This window comes from Pipistrellus kuhlii, unplaced genomic scaffold (assembly GCF_014108245.1).
Source record: "Pipistrellus kuhlii isolate mPipKuh1 unplaced genomic scaffold, mPipKuh1.p scaffold_m20_p_5, whole genome shotgun sequence".
Taxonomy (NCBI): domain Eukaryota; kingdom Metazoa; phylum Chordata; class Mammalia; order Chiroptera; family Vespertilionidae; genus Pipistrellus; species Pipistrellus kuhlii.
Genome location: NW_023425551.1, coordinates 555,852 through 571,118, shown reverse-complemented (window position 1 = coordinate 571,118; position 15,267 = coordinate 555,852). Strand labels below are relative to the sequence as shown.

The window sequence follows — 15,267 nt, the reverse complement described above, 5'->3', positions numbered from 1 at the left end:
AATCATGCCGGCCTCCTGACCCCACCCTGGTGCCAGCCTTTGACACGCAGAGGTCCTCACTCTTGCCCTTCACCTCGCCTGCTATTAGCCATCGTTCCGCTGGTCTGAAGTCACAGACGTGGGAGCAGAGTCTCCTCTGCTGCAGTCATGAGACAGCTGCATGCGGTGGTTGAATCTTGCAAACAAGATTAACACATCAGACGGGTGTCAGAAGGCAGAGGACGGTTTCTTAGCGCCTTTGTAGACACTGCAGCTTCCATGCCTCTGAGCAGCTGGAAAGGGAGCAGTTTTAGTTTCTTCTTTAAATGTTAAAAGATCATTTCTCTTCATGGAGTTAATCCCACTTCCACCTCAGAAAAAAGCCAAAAATGATAAACGGGGGGAAAAACTACCAAGTTTATTGTGTGATGGGAATCTGATGCTCTAGAGGGGAACTCATTGAGGTAGAGATTGGCCTGGGACAAGGACCAGGGCCGTGCTAAACCGGGTGAATTCTGAGGCTCTCTCCAGCTTTGATTCAAAAACTTCATTTTTTCTGGTCATCTGTGGTTCTTTTTCCCATCCTTCTCTCTGCAGCTGCTTTCTGAGGGGACTGACATGGGGGGAGGAAATGCTGTTTTATTAGGAACAAATTATGTCTGGGCCCGGCATTGATCGTGGGGCACGCACGATCTTAGGAAGGTCTCTCTGACTGCAGACGCGCCCCTCGGCAGGGTGCCCAGTCACACAGACAGCCTCATCCCGTTTCAGACTATGAACTTGAGACCTTGAGGCCACCGGCCTCCACCAGGCCCTCCCCCGCGGCCACCACGCCCGCCATTGTCCCTGCGGAAGGCACCATCAGCTCCTTCCCTGAGGAAGAGTTGGACCTGGCCGGGAAGAAACGATTTGTTGGTAAGTAGAACTTCCTTCGCTCGAGACACGGGTGTTAGCGTGTGCCCTCCGAGGACGAGCACAGCCAACCCCCTGGCCAGTCCCCTGGCCTGGCCCAGGAGGCCCGTTTGGAGCGGAAGCTTGCCCGGAGAGAAGTTCCATTTGGGTGTCAGTGCGGCACCCTGCTGAGACCACAGGGCCTCTCTGCAGACAGCAGGAGAGGGGCGCATGCGGGGGACACTGGAATTGGACGGAGTAGAGATGGCTGCTTTGTGTGGCCTGAGAGTGAGGGACACGCAGGGAGCATCAGGCCAGGGACACGAGTGTTTTGTCGTGGCCGATGTCTGAGACAGGACCTCCCGGGGCTTCGCCTGCACATTCCTCTCCGGAGATGAGCGCCGCCCGATGGATGGCCCGCAGAGCCAGCGCCGGCCCTCTGAGTCACTGCCCATCTCTGCGTTACCTCCCGGCCTTGGGACCCAGGAATTTCTCGTGCTCTTTGGCGGCCACGGAGACAGTTTCGAGAGGAAACTCTGTTTTGCTAACCCGTGTTTCCCTCCCTCTGGGAGTCTTCTTTTCCCACGTCCTTAACGAGCTTCTCTAACGAGGCACTTAGATGCACGTCTGACTAAGTGGGAAAACACAATATATGACTAAGTAGACTGGCAACGGCTTAAACTAATCTCACACTTTTTTGTTTCCAAAACAAATGGTCTGCTATAAGCAGAGAACAGCTCCTGCCAGCCAAGATGTAGTGCTGAGTGTCTCCATGACACGCACTTGAGGAATGAGAGAGATTAACGTGAGGCTGCCTTCCTGCGGGAATCGCCAGTGCTGGCCGTGGCATTGGGCAGCCTGCCGGCGTCACCAAATCGGACTCTCTCTAGCTGCACGCCAGACTCGGAACGCCTGTCAGCACTGCTATCAGCTGCCCCAGAGAGCTCTGCTGAAGACAGCGAGGCTGCCGTTGTCTGGCTAATTCCATGTGTCTGTAATCTATACAGCATAGATTACTCTCCAAAACTTCCAGACGAGATCCATGGACAAGCCCTAAAGGCCCAATTTTATACAAATTATTGGGAAATAGAGGAGCTAAAAATTGCTTTTGGTTGTAATGGCCACTGAGAATGAGAACTGGCACCTAAAGATGCAGTGGAACACTTAGAAACTACTAGAGCCCTGGCCGGTTTTGCTCAGTGGGTAGTGTTGGCCCTTGGACTGAAGGGTTTTGAGTTTGATACTGGTCACGGGCACATGCCTCTGATACAGGCTTGATCCCTGGCCCTGGATGGGTGCATGTGGGAAGCAACCAATTGATGTGGCTCTCTCATGTAGATGTTTCTCTCTGTCTCGCCTCCTCCCTTCCACTCTCCTTAAAAATCAATGGAAAAGCATACTCGAGTGAGGATGGACAAGAGGAAAAGAACTGCCAGTAGAATGAGAGCACTCTGGAGCCTGCGTGTATAAAGCCTAACCCTGTTGCCCTGGCGTTTCCAACTTCTTACAGAGCGTGCGTCTCAAAAAGCTGTGGACTGGAGGCCCTGTTGGACCCTTCTTTCCTGTTCCCCAGTCCCCCAGTGTCAGCAGACTCAGCAGGGCCTGGGACATGAGTCCAAGTCCCGCCTTATTCCTGAAGCCCTGGTACCCACTGGGATGTGTGTAGAAAAAGCGCGAACCTGTCCATAAATGTGGGTAGCTATTGTGCTGAGCAGAGTGTTGTAGAAGGCTGTTGGCAGACATTCCAGATGGGTGTGGGGATCACGGAAGCCCCAGGGAAGGCCTCCTAGGACTATGATAGAGGTTGTATATCTTGATCAGTGTATGTTACTTTCTGGTCCCAAGACTGTCCAGGGAATGAATTTTGTTCTGGGCCTGATTCACACTTTTCCAAATGTTTGGGCATAGGCATGGTGAAATGCTGCAGCTCCAACTTATATGAATGAACTGCCATTTGGGGATCTTTCAAAATAGCTGAGGCCATAGTTATCAGTGTTCATGGGACAATAGCATCTTTTGAAATCACGAGATTAACACATATAAATGGTTGGATCCATTAAGGAGAGCGAGGGGTGTGCTTCTGGGTTTGGGATCAGGGCCGATGACCTTGGAACCTCTGTCTAGCAGGGAGACTGAATGATTGGTCTATTCCATGGAGACCTTAGGTTTCTGCCTCCAGAGAAAGCTCCAGCGATCTGATTGGGTACTTGTGTTCTCCTTCAGCTCCTTATGTGACGTATCTAAATAAAGACCCAGCAGCCCCTTGCTCTCTGACCGATGCTCTGGATCACTTCCAAGTGGAGAGCCTGGATGAAATCATTCCGACTGACATGAGGAAGAATGACCTGCCTCCTCAGCACGCGCCCCGCAATATCACCATTGTTGCCATGGAAGGCTGCCACTCCTTTGTCATTGTGGACTGGGACAAAGCCACCCCGGGAGATGTGGTAACAGGTGTGTCCAAGGCAGATGTTCAGAGTTCCCATCAACATGTAGGTGGGACACAGAGATAATAATGGATGAACAGATGAGGATGAGTATATGGATGGATGGATGGATGGATGGATAGATGGATACATGGGTGGATTGGGTGAATGGATGAGTAGGTGCTTGGGTGGACTGGATGGATAAATGCAGATGCCTCCTTTCAAAAGGATGAAATATAGGCAAATAGGGAAGCCCTGTAGGGAAGTATGAAGAGCACTAGATGGAAGTCAGAAGTTCAGAATTCTAGTCCAAGATAGATTTGCATGACCTTGAGCTACCTACTTCATCTCCCTGCACGTTTATTTCCTTTTCTGCAAAATGTTGTTACACCTTTTGCATTCTTAATCCCGCACAATGGCCAGCGAGACCTGTAGCCACTTGTAGGATTCGATCCTGCGAAGGATGGATGATGAAGAGCTCCTGCCGTGAGCTGCCTTGTGACTCTGCCTCTTCCATCCTCCCACACCTGCTGGGCGCTTCCAGATCAGTCATGGTGCTTCTGAACTCCTTATGTGGGAATTGGATGCGATGGACAAAGGCCCAGCATCCTGAGCCTCTTAGATTCTTGGCCTGTGAGATGATCATGAACTCATCTGTGTCTGCCAAGGATATATTTGAGGATAAATACATTGAAATAAGTTTTTACAGAAGAGAATTACTATTTTCTTTAAAGAGACCCTTCCTTTGTGAATGATTTATTCTGAGCCTGCAAATTGTATAAGAGGAAGGGATATGTGTGTGCGTGTGTCCGGGTAGGTGGGTGATGGTGGTATAAGTCAAAGCTTGGCATTATCTGTCATTGTTATGCTAATGTAGTTCATCAAAGTCAAAACTTATAGTACTTTTGCTTAATGTCTCTAATACTATCTCTTAAAATGAGAAAAAAAAATATTCAAGAACATCCAAAAAGCAACTTTTCTCATAGAGTTTGCACAGTAGCACAAAAGCCAGGATCAGGGACACAGGAAAGAATGGCCCAGGAACTGTGCCAGGTGAGGTTGCAGGGCCCAGAGGAGCCATGATGGTGCATGGTCAAGGCGTCTGAGCCTCAGGTGTAACTAACCGTGAAGTGTAATGTTGGGACAATGTTTTCTTCATTTCTAGTTGATCCCTTTTCATATCCTCATAGGTCTCCTTTATTTTATCGGAACCCTACACGCAGGGAGCTGTGTGTGGACCGTCTCCCGCAGAGCGGCCTCCACACTGTGGCCTGACCCCCCTCCTCCACAGGGCACCCCTTCCGGGTCGCGTGTTCCTTCGTGCTCACGTGTTCTTCCTTCTCCCCCCGCAGGCTACTTGGTTTACAGCGCGTCCTACGAGGACTTCATCCGGAACAAGTGGTCCACGCAGGCTTCCACCGTCACGCACCTGCCCATCGAGAACCTGAAGCCGAACACCAGGTAGGGCGGCCGCCAGCGACGGGTGGCCCTGGGCTTATGAGGAGAAAGCTCCGTTGGAGTGTTTTCATGATTCCCTTTGCGTCCTGTTTAGTGCTCACAGAATATCCGTGAACCCTCACACAGGTCATGGGGTTTTCCTGGAAGAAGTCACTGTGTGTACTGGAATTGTTAGTCTGTCGTGCTGGCATTTTGTTCCCTGGTTTCCAGAGACTCAGCTCTGCCCGCCACGGGGTCAGAAAAATTGTTCTGATTGAGAAGGAACTGATCTTCTGTCGTCGCCGGTGTGGTGGCGCTAGACGGCCACACCCTCCACGGGTGACAGTGGTGGAGCAGCCGTTGCTAAACATTTTAATTCACAGGCGCTCAGCGATGGCCTCTGTGCGCCTGACAACGAGTTCTGGAACTGAAGTGGGACTCCTCTGGTCAGAGGCATGGGGGCAGGCTCACCAGGAACTCTCCAGAGCGGTGGAGAGCCACACGGGCAGGATGTGCCCCTGAGAGGAGGGCCCGGGGGGGGGTGTCACAGAGCTCACAAAGGCGGAGTGGGCATCGTCTGTGCAGCCACCGCTTTTGCCCTGTGGCCCCCAGCAGAGCAAAGCAAGGTTTCCCGGACTCCCACCCCGGGGCCAGCAGCCTCCCTCCGGGGGACGAGCCCATTCAGACGTGTTCTTGCTGCCCGTTCTCTGTTCCAAGACCGAGGCGAACCCCGGAGAAGCTCTCAGGCCTGGTGCACACCCCTTCCTGGTGGCTTCTCTCTCCTGGAGGCGCAGGAGCCCCAGACTCTTCCAAGGCTTCAGGCCAACCACAGCACTTGTCATGCAACCAAAACACACCGGTTCCCCGAGGACCCAGCCTCTGGACCGGTTCTCCCTCTCTGCCTCGGTCACTGCGGGTCACACAGCCTGCTCTTCCAGCCGCGCCCCCCCCTCCAGCCGGGCCAGCCGGGCCAGAGCAGGACGAGAGGAGGGTCCACAGCAGAAGCACTGGGTGCCCAGGGACACACTCTCAGTGCCGCCCTGTCTGCTCCCATTAGCCAAGGTCTATGCTGTTCATTGTATTATTTTGAAAAGTTATTAGGAAATGAGAAAGTTCAGAGAACTGTGAAGAAATAGCAGGGATGTGTGCATTAGTGAAAAAAAATAAAATAAAAAAGGACTCAAAGTCTGCACCAGAGTAAGTAGTTGGGAAGTCTGTCTCATTACAGACAGACTCAAACAAGCGTCTCTCAGAAAGCGTTTTCTTCCAATTCCAGGTATTATTTTAAAGTTCAGGCCAAGAATCCTCAGGGCTATGGACCCGTCAGCCCGTCGGTCTCATTTGTCACGGAGTCAGGTACGGCTGCCTTCACTTCTCATGCCTCCCTTTTCTCAAAAACAAATAATTTGGATTAATGACTGTAATAGAACAAAAACTGGAAAATTAGAATCCTGACTGTTCCGGTTAATGAATTCATATTGGCTGTTGCTTTATTAAATAAACACTACTTTCTGCTAGTTTAAAACTTGGACAACAATAGTCAAAGTAGACTTTTTTGGAACTGCCTGGGAAATGGAAAGGTCGGATTCCAGTGGAAGGGGGGGTGGGGATCTAGTTTTCAGCCACGCAGGAAAGAGAATCTGAATCTCTGCAAAGGTTTCGTTGCAGAGGAAAGTTTTCCATTGCAAACAGCTGAGGAGCATAACTGGCCTGAGGCTGAGAGGAAGCTGCTTCCAACAATGAGTTCCGTCTCTAAGATGCTTATTTGTTTAAGATTTTTCTTTTCTTCTTAAAAAATATATTGATTTCAGAGAGAACGGGAGATGAATAAAGAGATATAAACATCAATGATGAGAGGGAATCATTGATCGACTGCCTCCTGCACGCCCCCTAATGGGGTTTGAGCCTACAACCCAGGCACGTGCCCTTGACCAGAATTGACCGGGACCCTTCAATCTACAGGTTAACACTTTATCCACCGAGCCAAACCAGCCAAGACGAAGATGCTTTTTTAAACCAGGAAGTGAAGATGACTTTACTTGACGTGGAGAGTTTAATTAAAATACTATTCAGAACCTGCCCGGTAGCTCAGTTGCCTAGGGCAGTGGTTGGCAAACCGCAGCTTGTGAGTCAATGCGGATCGCGAGCCGAGGTTCGCCGCTCTGTTGACTAATGAGATTGCCGACCACTGGCCTAGAGCATCGTTCTCAGACACCAAGGTTGCAGGTTCAATTCCCAGTCAGGGCGCATGCAAGAATCAACCGTGATTGCATAAATAAGTGAAACAACAAATAGATCTCACCCTCTCTTTCTCAAATAAGTAAAATACTGCTCAGCCTTACAAGCAGCATCACTCAGGGTGTCCCTGTGTCGGGAGTGCCGGTGTGCAGGGCTGAGGCCCTTCGATTAAGTGTGCCCATGTTCATGGTCTGTAGAGACAGAGCCGCCCCTGGAGGCAGTTCCTGGGTCGCAGCCTCTCAGTGTGGGAAGCCACGCTGGCGGCTGGGACCTGAGGCTACCTTCAGACGCTCAGTCTGCCAGCTGCACACCGAAGTAGCAGCTGGAGCTTCTATTTGGTTCTATTATTTCTTACATGTAGCTCATCCCAGAACATAGGTCATTGGAAGGTAGTTTTTATATGCAATGACTTGAAATCTACTGCATCAAAATATGGGGAAGAAAATGAAGTCTTTGTGAGAACATGCTCTATTCTGGAAATGTAGGCAAAGGACTCAACAGCACTTTCATCTATTTCATCTAAGAAGTGTGTTTCTCATTAGTAATCGAGAAGGAGTAAGAGGAAGTCATTATCAGTGGTTAAGGTGCTAATATAGGCAATGTGTCTATGTATATGGCTGCATTTCCTACAAAGAAAATGGACTTTTGGCAATTTCCAGAATCAACATGATAAAAACAAAATTATTCACATTTAAGCATTTATCAGAACCTGAGGTCTGAAGTCTGAGCATAAGAAGGTACATGTGTAGCTCATTCTCGTTTATTCCTCAGCAGCATTCCGTGCACTGCGGCTGCACCAGTGAGTTTCTCTGCTCACCTGCTGGTAGACATTCGGCTGTTTCTAAGTTACATCTCTAAGATGCTTATTTAAAAGTTTTCTTTTCAAAAAATATTTTGTATTGATTTAAGAGAGGAAGGGAGAGAAATAAAGAGATAGAAACATCAATGATGAGAAGGAATCATTGATTGGCTGCCTCCTGCATGGCCCCTAATGGGATTCGAGCCTACAACCCAGGCATGTGCCCTTGACCAGAACTGACAGGACCCTTCAGTCCACAGGTCAACGTTCTATCCACTGAGCCAAACCAGCTATGAAAAGTAAAGCTGCTGTGAGCATTCATGAATAAGTGTTTGCTGGGACATGTTTTAATTTCTCTTGGATAAATTCTCAAGGCCACAAAGGATGGATTGTACAGTAGATGCATATTTACCTTTTTAAGAAACCACCAAACTGTTTTCCCAAGATGGACAAGTTTTAAAACATAATGAGTATTTCATTATTTTGTGGTACCCAGTGTCAAAGTATTATCTTCAGAGATCCACAACTTCTATAAAAATCAAATGAAGTATTTCTCAAAAGAAAGTGCTCAGAAAATAAAAACTAACAAAAAAATGTTGGCCTCTGACAAATAAACCATATATTTTTTCTTTGGGTTAGCCATCTTGGTTATAATAAACATTTAAGTGTTCTCATTGTTGTGAAATGTGATAATGAAGTTTTGTGTTTTTTTTTTCTTTCTACAGACAACCCTCTGCTTGTTGTGAGGCCACCGGGTAAGTCTGTCTTCTCGATAAACTTCACAGTTTAGTGATCACGTTGAATACTGATGATGAGATTATTACAATTACAAGTGCTGGACTATTTTTGCATTTTTATAATATTATGACAACATCGGTGGTTTCTTTGCTCCCTTCATCCTAATCCAGGGAAAAGTGATCTGGGAATTTTTTAATAGCAACCAATATCTATAAAAACCCATTATGGGTGGCCAGTATCTCTGAGAATAGATATGCTTATTTTCATTCAACCCCCTTTGAATATTTTGAATTGCTGAAAAGGTAGCAAAATGAATTAGTGTGTAACAAAATTTTACTTTGTGTTTAAATAACCTGAGAAAGCTCTATGCTCATGTTTAGGACGGGTCTTGTGGATGACAAGAACAGTAGGGGTCTATGCAGAGGGACCTGGTGGGAATAGGATGGCATGCCTTGCAGATCAACTTTGCCTCTACAGCTTATTTCCCTGGTGGCCTAATACCTTTTCCTTGCTCTGAGAATCTCTTAACCATGTTCAAGTAAAAGGATCTCCACAACGGTGTGTCAGTCCTAAGAAGGCAAAGGAAGGAGGATGAGGATGCCCAGTGGGAGGTGGGAAAGCTTTCTCAGAGAAGCCCTGAGAAAAGGAGGCCCAGCAAATAGGTCGGACCTCTAGTGCTCGGTGCAGGAATGCACACGGCCCGCCGGGCCCGGTGTGTTTTTGTTGTCCAGGCGGGGAGCCCATCTGGATCCCGTTTGCTTTCAAACACAATCCCGACTACACGGACTGCCACGGCCGGCAGTATGTGAAGCGGACGTGGTACCGGAAGTTTGTGGGCGTCATCCTCTGCAACTCGCTGCGGTACAAGATCTACCTCAGTGACAACCTCAGAGGTGGGTCTTTGTGGCCGGCGGCTGGGGGAGGGTGGGAAAACTTTTTATTTTATGAGCTGCTCACTTGACATAGCAGGTGTGTGAGGACAGATTTAGGTTTAGCTCAAATGCAAACCAGCTTGGCAGGCTCTGTTTTAGGGTGGTTAGTTCTACACTGGCACCCAGAAAAATACATATTTTAAATCTACCTTTTAGAAGTGAAGTCCAAAACTCTGACATAAATTTAAAAGCCAGTGTCTGCTGTTAACTCAGTAACAGGTATGAGTATGAGCTGGGAGTGCTGAGAACACTCCCTTCACTTCCTGCTACTGGCACAACTTTACAGAGAAAAAGACATAGATGGGGGGGCAATGTTAAAATATGTACACAGACAATAATTTAATTAATTATATATAAAAAAATAATAAAATAAAATATACACCATCAGTACCATTTGTTCGCTGCCCAAATAAAAACTACATCGTCTTTATCGTGGGTGGGGATTAAAACAAAGGATAACATACACACTTTGACCTACGAACATTTCAAAATGCCATTTGCCCCAGCTGGCTTTGCCTCATTCACCTATGCAAATTTGTTTATATTTACTTTTTTGGTTTGAGTTTTCCCCTTATTTTTATTGTTGACACTATTACAGATGTTCCCTTCCCCACCCTTTCCTGCCTCCACACAGACCCCAATTTCTTTTATTTCAAAATTTGCACAGATTTTAGTAAATACATTTTTCAATTTTTTCTCATCTGGTCTATATTTTATTATGGTTTTTGGTTGTTTTTTCTTGCTAATGGTATCGTTTCAAGACAATGTCAAAATAAAATCTCCCTTACAACCCTCCACTCTGGCAGTTCCTCAGTATATATGCCTCTCCCAACGCTCCCCGTCTGTGTCTCTCTCCCTTCTCCTCCTGTGACTTGAATTCCTGGGAGAGGTGCATAGCCTTCAGCATCCCAGGGCTGAGAAGAACAACTTTGTCCTACTGTGCAGCTGTGTTTCAGCACCATGGACAGTGCCTCTGGCCCCTGACACACACTCTTTAGTAATATACATGAAAACAGGTTAATCTGTCTGTATAGATCTCTGTGCCTTTCACCATGCAGCCTCTATAGTTTCATCTGTCCTTTTTTTAAAAGACCAAGGATTAAAAAGTATACAATTATAGCCTGAGACTTCCCGTAATATTAATAGTTTCCATTTAGTGAATACTTAAGTATTTAACATACATGATCTCTAAACATCTATGGGTTGGCGCCATTATCACCAAGTTTCGAACTCAGAAAGTATGACACACAGATTTCAGTAATGTATCCACGTCAAATAGTCTCCAAAGCTCGTGCAGACTCCTAAACCAGCCGTGGCACTTTCTGAACCGTCACTGACTTATCTTATTCCTCCATCAAGACACATTCTACAGCATCGGAGACAGCTGGGGCAGAGGTGAAGACCATTGCCAATTTGTGGATTCACACCTGGATGGAAGAACAGGGCCTCAGTCCTACATAGAGGCCCTCCCCAGCATTCAAGGTAATGAGAACACACACCTGGCATATCCCACTGGGGGTGAGAGAGTAGGGCTGATGTGAGGAGAAAACTCGCCGTGGGCCTGCCTTTGGCGTACCGCTTGATGACAGGTTGTTGGCAGCATTATAGCTCACGACAATCAAACATGAACAAAATACACCTACTGTGTGCTGGAGTTGGGTGAGCTAGGGAAGGTAGGGATTCAGTGGAATGAATGAGACCTCATCCCTACTCTCAGGAAGATGGTCCACGGGCAGAAAGAGAAGCTAAGTATCTGAAAGGCAACTAACAGGTATAACTTCAACTGTAGACAGTGACAAGAGTTATGTCACATGGTCGTCCTGCTGTCAGGCGCTGTCTGAGGGTGAGGGAGGCAGGCCATCGGGCGCTGTGGGGAAGGTTTTCGGAAGAGACAGAGTCAAAAAGAGGCCTAGATACACACAGATTGGAGGGCCTCCGGGGGGAGGAAGGCAGGAAAATAAACAAGTGCCCACCAACCATGACCTGCTTCCAGAGACAGTGTGTCAGCTATTCGATTGTGGCTGTTTAAGGCCAGAACAGGTGTTCTCACCTCAAATGTGAACACCTTGCAATATGAACACTTACTCCCCCAATAAACCACCAATTAGAACTGAACGGAGTCAGCACTTTTCCCATTATGCACTCAATTCTCAGCAATCTGGCATTTTCAAGATATGAGACATTTCTAGGGGTGGGGGTGGGGGAGGCGGAAGGGGAGAAATGGTACAAAATTATTCATTTCCAAAGAAATAAAATATACAAAACAATAAAATAAGTGTCTCCAGAAAAACAAAACCAGTGCAGGGAAGGGGGAGAAAAAGAGAACGAGGTGCTTATTTCAAGGAATTGCCTCACGATTGTAGAGGCTGGCTGACCCCAAATCCGCAGGGGCGCCAGCAGCCAGAGACCCGGGAGAGGCAGCGTTTCCGTGTGAGCCCCGGCGACACTGTCCTCTTCGCGGGAATAAGTCCTTTTCTTTAGGGCCTTCGCCTGATTGGACGAGGCCCACCCCCAATACGGAGGGGACTCTGTTTTACTCAAAGTCTGCCGATTTAAATGTTAATCTCGTCTAAAAACACATGTTCACAGAAAGACCTAGAATAGCTGACCAAATATCTGGGCCCCAGAGCCCCCAGCCAAATTGAACACAGAAAATTAACCATCAAAATAAGCATACTAAATATAGGGTGTCCCAACAAATGTATACACACACTTTGAATAATTATAAAGATAGTGTTTGTTAAAATACATTCCATTTTCAAAACTGAGCTATCGGCTGTTAAAACATGTATACACTTTGGGGGAGACACTCCATAAGCACTTATACAGGTATAAGTGCTTTTTTAAAATCACCTTATCAAATTCAACTCAGGTGTGGTTGAAAGGGGTTTGTTACCAATATCAGGACTCAGTTATTACTCATCATTTAGGACAGTGGTCGGCAAACTCATTAGTCAACGGAGCCAAATATCAACAGGACAACGGTTGAAATTTCTTTGGAGAGCCACATTTTTAAACTTCAACTTCTTCTAACACCACTTCTTCAAAATAGACTCGCCCAGGCCGTGGTGTTTTGTGGAAGAGCCACACTCAAGGGGTCAAAGAGCCCCATGTGGCTCAAGAGCCGCAGTTTGCTGACCACTGACTTAGGAATCCCATGGATGTTAGGAACTCTGTGCCGGGAACAGGGATGCAGACCACATACACACCTCTTACTGCCCATTGCAGTACCACAGATACATGTCTCTCCTCTCTCTCTCCTGTCCAGGCTACTACCGCCAGTATCGCCAGGAGCCCGTCCGCTTCGGCAAGATCGGCTTCGGGACCCCCTATTACTATGTGGGCTGGTACGAGTGTGGCGTCTCCATCCCCGGGAAGTGGTAACGGGACGAGCGTGCAGGAAGCTCGCCCTGCCCGGCCCCCTGACTAACTTGCACTGAGGCCTGAGCAGGAAAAGGAAGACGGTGTCTGTCAGCAAGGCCACGAGGTGGACACTGGATGTTTGGGGCATCTTCCGACTGGACTCAGCCCCCTTCCTGGCCTGGACCAGTTTGCTTCTCCACACGTTTTGCTTATAACAGCTCATCCCAGAGACAACCAAAGCACATGGCTACCAGGGAAGCCCGCCGATTTGGGGCGGTTTTCACCCTTCTTAGGCACAATGTCCAGACCATCTGTGTCTCCAGAGAACAGCAGAAGCTGGCTCCATGGAACGCTACACGCTTTCTCTCTTCATCGGACTCCTCCCAGACTGGCTGACATTATGCTCTGGTCTCTGCCTTTGCAGCAGAACTGGGTTACTCAAATTACCACCCAAGGAAACATATCCCACTTAAGATTTACCCCATGGACTCACCCACCGCTAGACCAAATGTATCACATCTTTGTAAATTCTCATTTTGAGAGAGATATATATGTATATATGCATATACATATCCCCACTTGTCTGCAAGAACGTCATTAAAATCGCTAAATGTTTACTAGATGAATGTGTGTGAGGCTTTCGGAGCACAGGTGCTATTTATGAACATCTAACTGAAGTGTGCAGAGCATGCGTACTGAGCAGTGGAAAGCCCCGCCTCCCCCTGCGATGCTGCTGAGCTGTGGGTGGCAGGGATATGCCCCCCAGATGGCAAACGCGTTGCAGACCGAGTGCCTTCTCTTCCACGCCCGTGTGGAAGCGCACAGCTGTCTCTGTGGGGACATACCTCGTGTGTTTCCAGATTGAGAGTTTAGGTCCCAAATGATTTACAAATCCAGTCTTAAACTCCTTTTCCTCTCCTGCCCACCTCAGTGTCGACCTTCTTGAAATAAAGCACCTTACCCCTCTTCGCCGCAGCACACGTGAGTTTATTTAAAACGGTGTCTGTTCCACGTGCTCCCCGTGTCCACGGCAGCTCTGCACAATGAAGGGCTTGCCTCTGCAGGTTTACACGTAAGAAAAGCAGGGCTGGGGATGGGTGAGAGGTGGGCGTGTTTCTGGGCCCGCTGGCGTTCCCCTCGTGAATGTCACGTGGGATGCAGTCAGGCTCCTGGAGCCAACCAGCGCGGGCCGGCGCTGTGTTGAGGGGAAGCGGGTGTATTGTATAGACGTGAAGGTAGAACTTACAAACAAACAAGTAACTTTGCAGGCCACTGCATGGGGGCTGTGATGATGGACACTTCCCTCAGCTCCCACCATCCCCTTTGCACAGCGAACAACAGTAGAGACGGTGTGAGCATGCAGGCGGCTGGGAGAAGAGAGAATTCCTTAGGAGGGCAGACCAGACGCCCAGCTCCTGTGCTACTCGCGTGTACATTTGCAAAATAGCATAATGCTCTCCAGGGCCATCCCTGCTGTTGCAAATGGTAGGAGTTTCTTCCTTTTTACCGCAGCATAATATTCCATTGTGAAGATGTACCACAGTTTTCTAATCCACTCATCTGCTGATGGGCACTTAGGCTGTTTCCAAATCTTAGCTATGGTGAATTGTGCTGCTATGAACATAGGGGTGCATATATCCTTTCTGATTGGTGTTTCTAGTTTCTTGGGATATATTCCTAGAAGTGGGATTACTGGGTGAAATAGGAGTTCCATTTTTAACTTTTTGAGGAAACTCCATACTGTTCTCCACAGTGGTTGCACCAGTTTGCATTCCCACCAGCAGTGCACGAGGGCTCCTTTTTCTCCGCATCCTCATCAGCACTTGTTGTTTATTGACTTGTTGATAATAGCCATTCTGACAGGTGTGCAGTGGTACCGCACTGTTGTTTTGATTTGCCTCTCAGATGATCAGTGACTTTGAGCATGTTTTCATATGTCTCTTGGCCTTCTGTATGTCCTCTTTTGAAAAGATTCTATTTAGGTCTTTTGCCCATTTTTTGATTGCATTGTTTATCTTCCTTTTGTTAAGTTGTATGAGTTCCCTGGAAGTGTTGGAGATTAAGCCCTTATTGGAGATAACATTGGCAAATGTGTTCTTCCGTGCAGTGACAGGAACCTTTAAGTAGCTTTTGGGGCTCTTGTACATGAAAGGAGGTGGGTTTTTTAAAAGAAGGATGTCTAAAAGCACCTTATATTTTACTCTTATTAACACTCAAACATACTTCAGTAAAGATCTCAGTAAAAGTGAATTTTCCTAATAAGCGGCTAACTGGTTTCGGCACCCACCCGCCGCCATCACCATCGCCATCAGGGGAGAGGCTCCCTGCTGAGGCCCCTGGGAGAGCCTCGGTTTGCCATTTCCTGAGTGTTCCCTTGGGTCTGAAGCATCATTAGCACTCAGTGCGCTCAGGACAGGAGTGCTGGGCTGTCCCACAGCCGGCCTGGTCCCGCCTCCTCTGGGGG

The 15,267-nt window shown here is 47.9% G+C and overlaps 1 protein-coding gene across 2 annotated transcripts in view; it reads left to right on the top strand.

The window, feature by feature from the left end:
- FNDC1 (fibronectin type III domain containing 1) overlaps positions 1-13,769 on the top strand; it is a 58,041-nt gene extending 44,272 nt beyond the window's left edge. For both annotated transcript variants that reach the window (XM_045572830.1, XM_045572829.1), the window contains 8 exons: positions 751-894; positions 3,094-3,324; positions 4,649-4,757; positions 6,010-6,089; positions 8,496-8,525; positions 9,240-9,401; positions 10,800-10,922; positions 12,709-13,769. In XM_045572830.1, the coding sequence (XP_045428786.1) occupies positions 751-894; positions 3,094-3,324; positions 4,649-4,757; positions 6,010-6,089; positions 8,496-8,525; positions 9,240-9,401; positions 10,800-10,922; positions 12,709-12,824 (995 nt within the window). In that variant the 3' untranslated portion in view covers positions 12,825-13,769. The remainder of the gene's footprint in view (positions 1-750; positions 895-3,093; positions 3,325-4,648; positions 4,758-6,009; positions 6,090-8,495; positions 8,526-9,239; positions 9,402-10,799; positions 10,923-12,708) is intronic.
- The last annotated feature ends 1,498 nt before the right edge of the window (positions 13,770-15,267 follow it).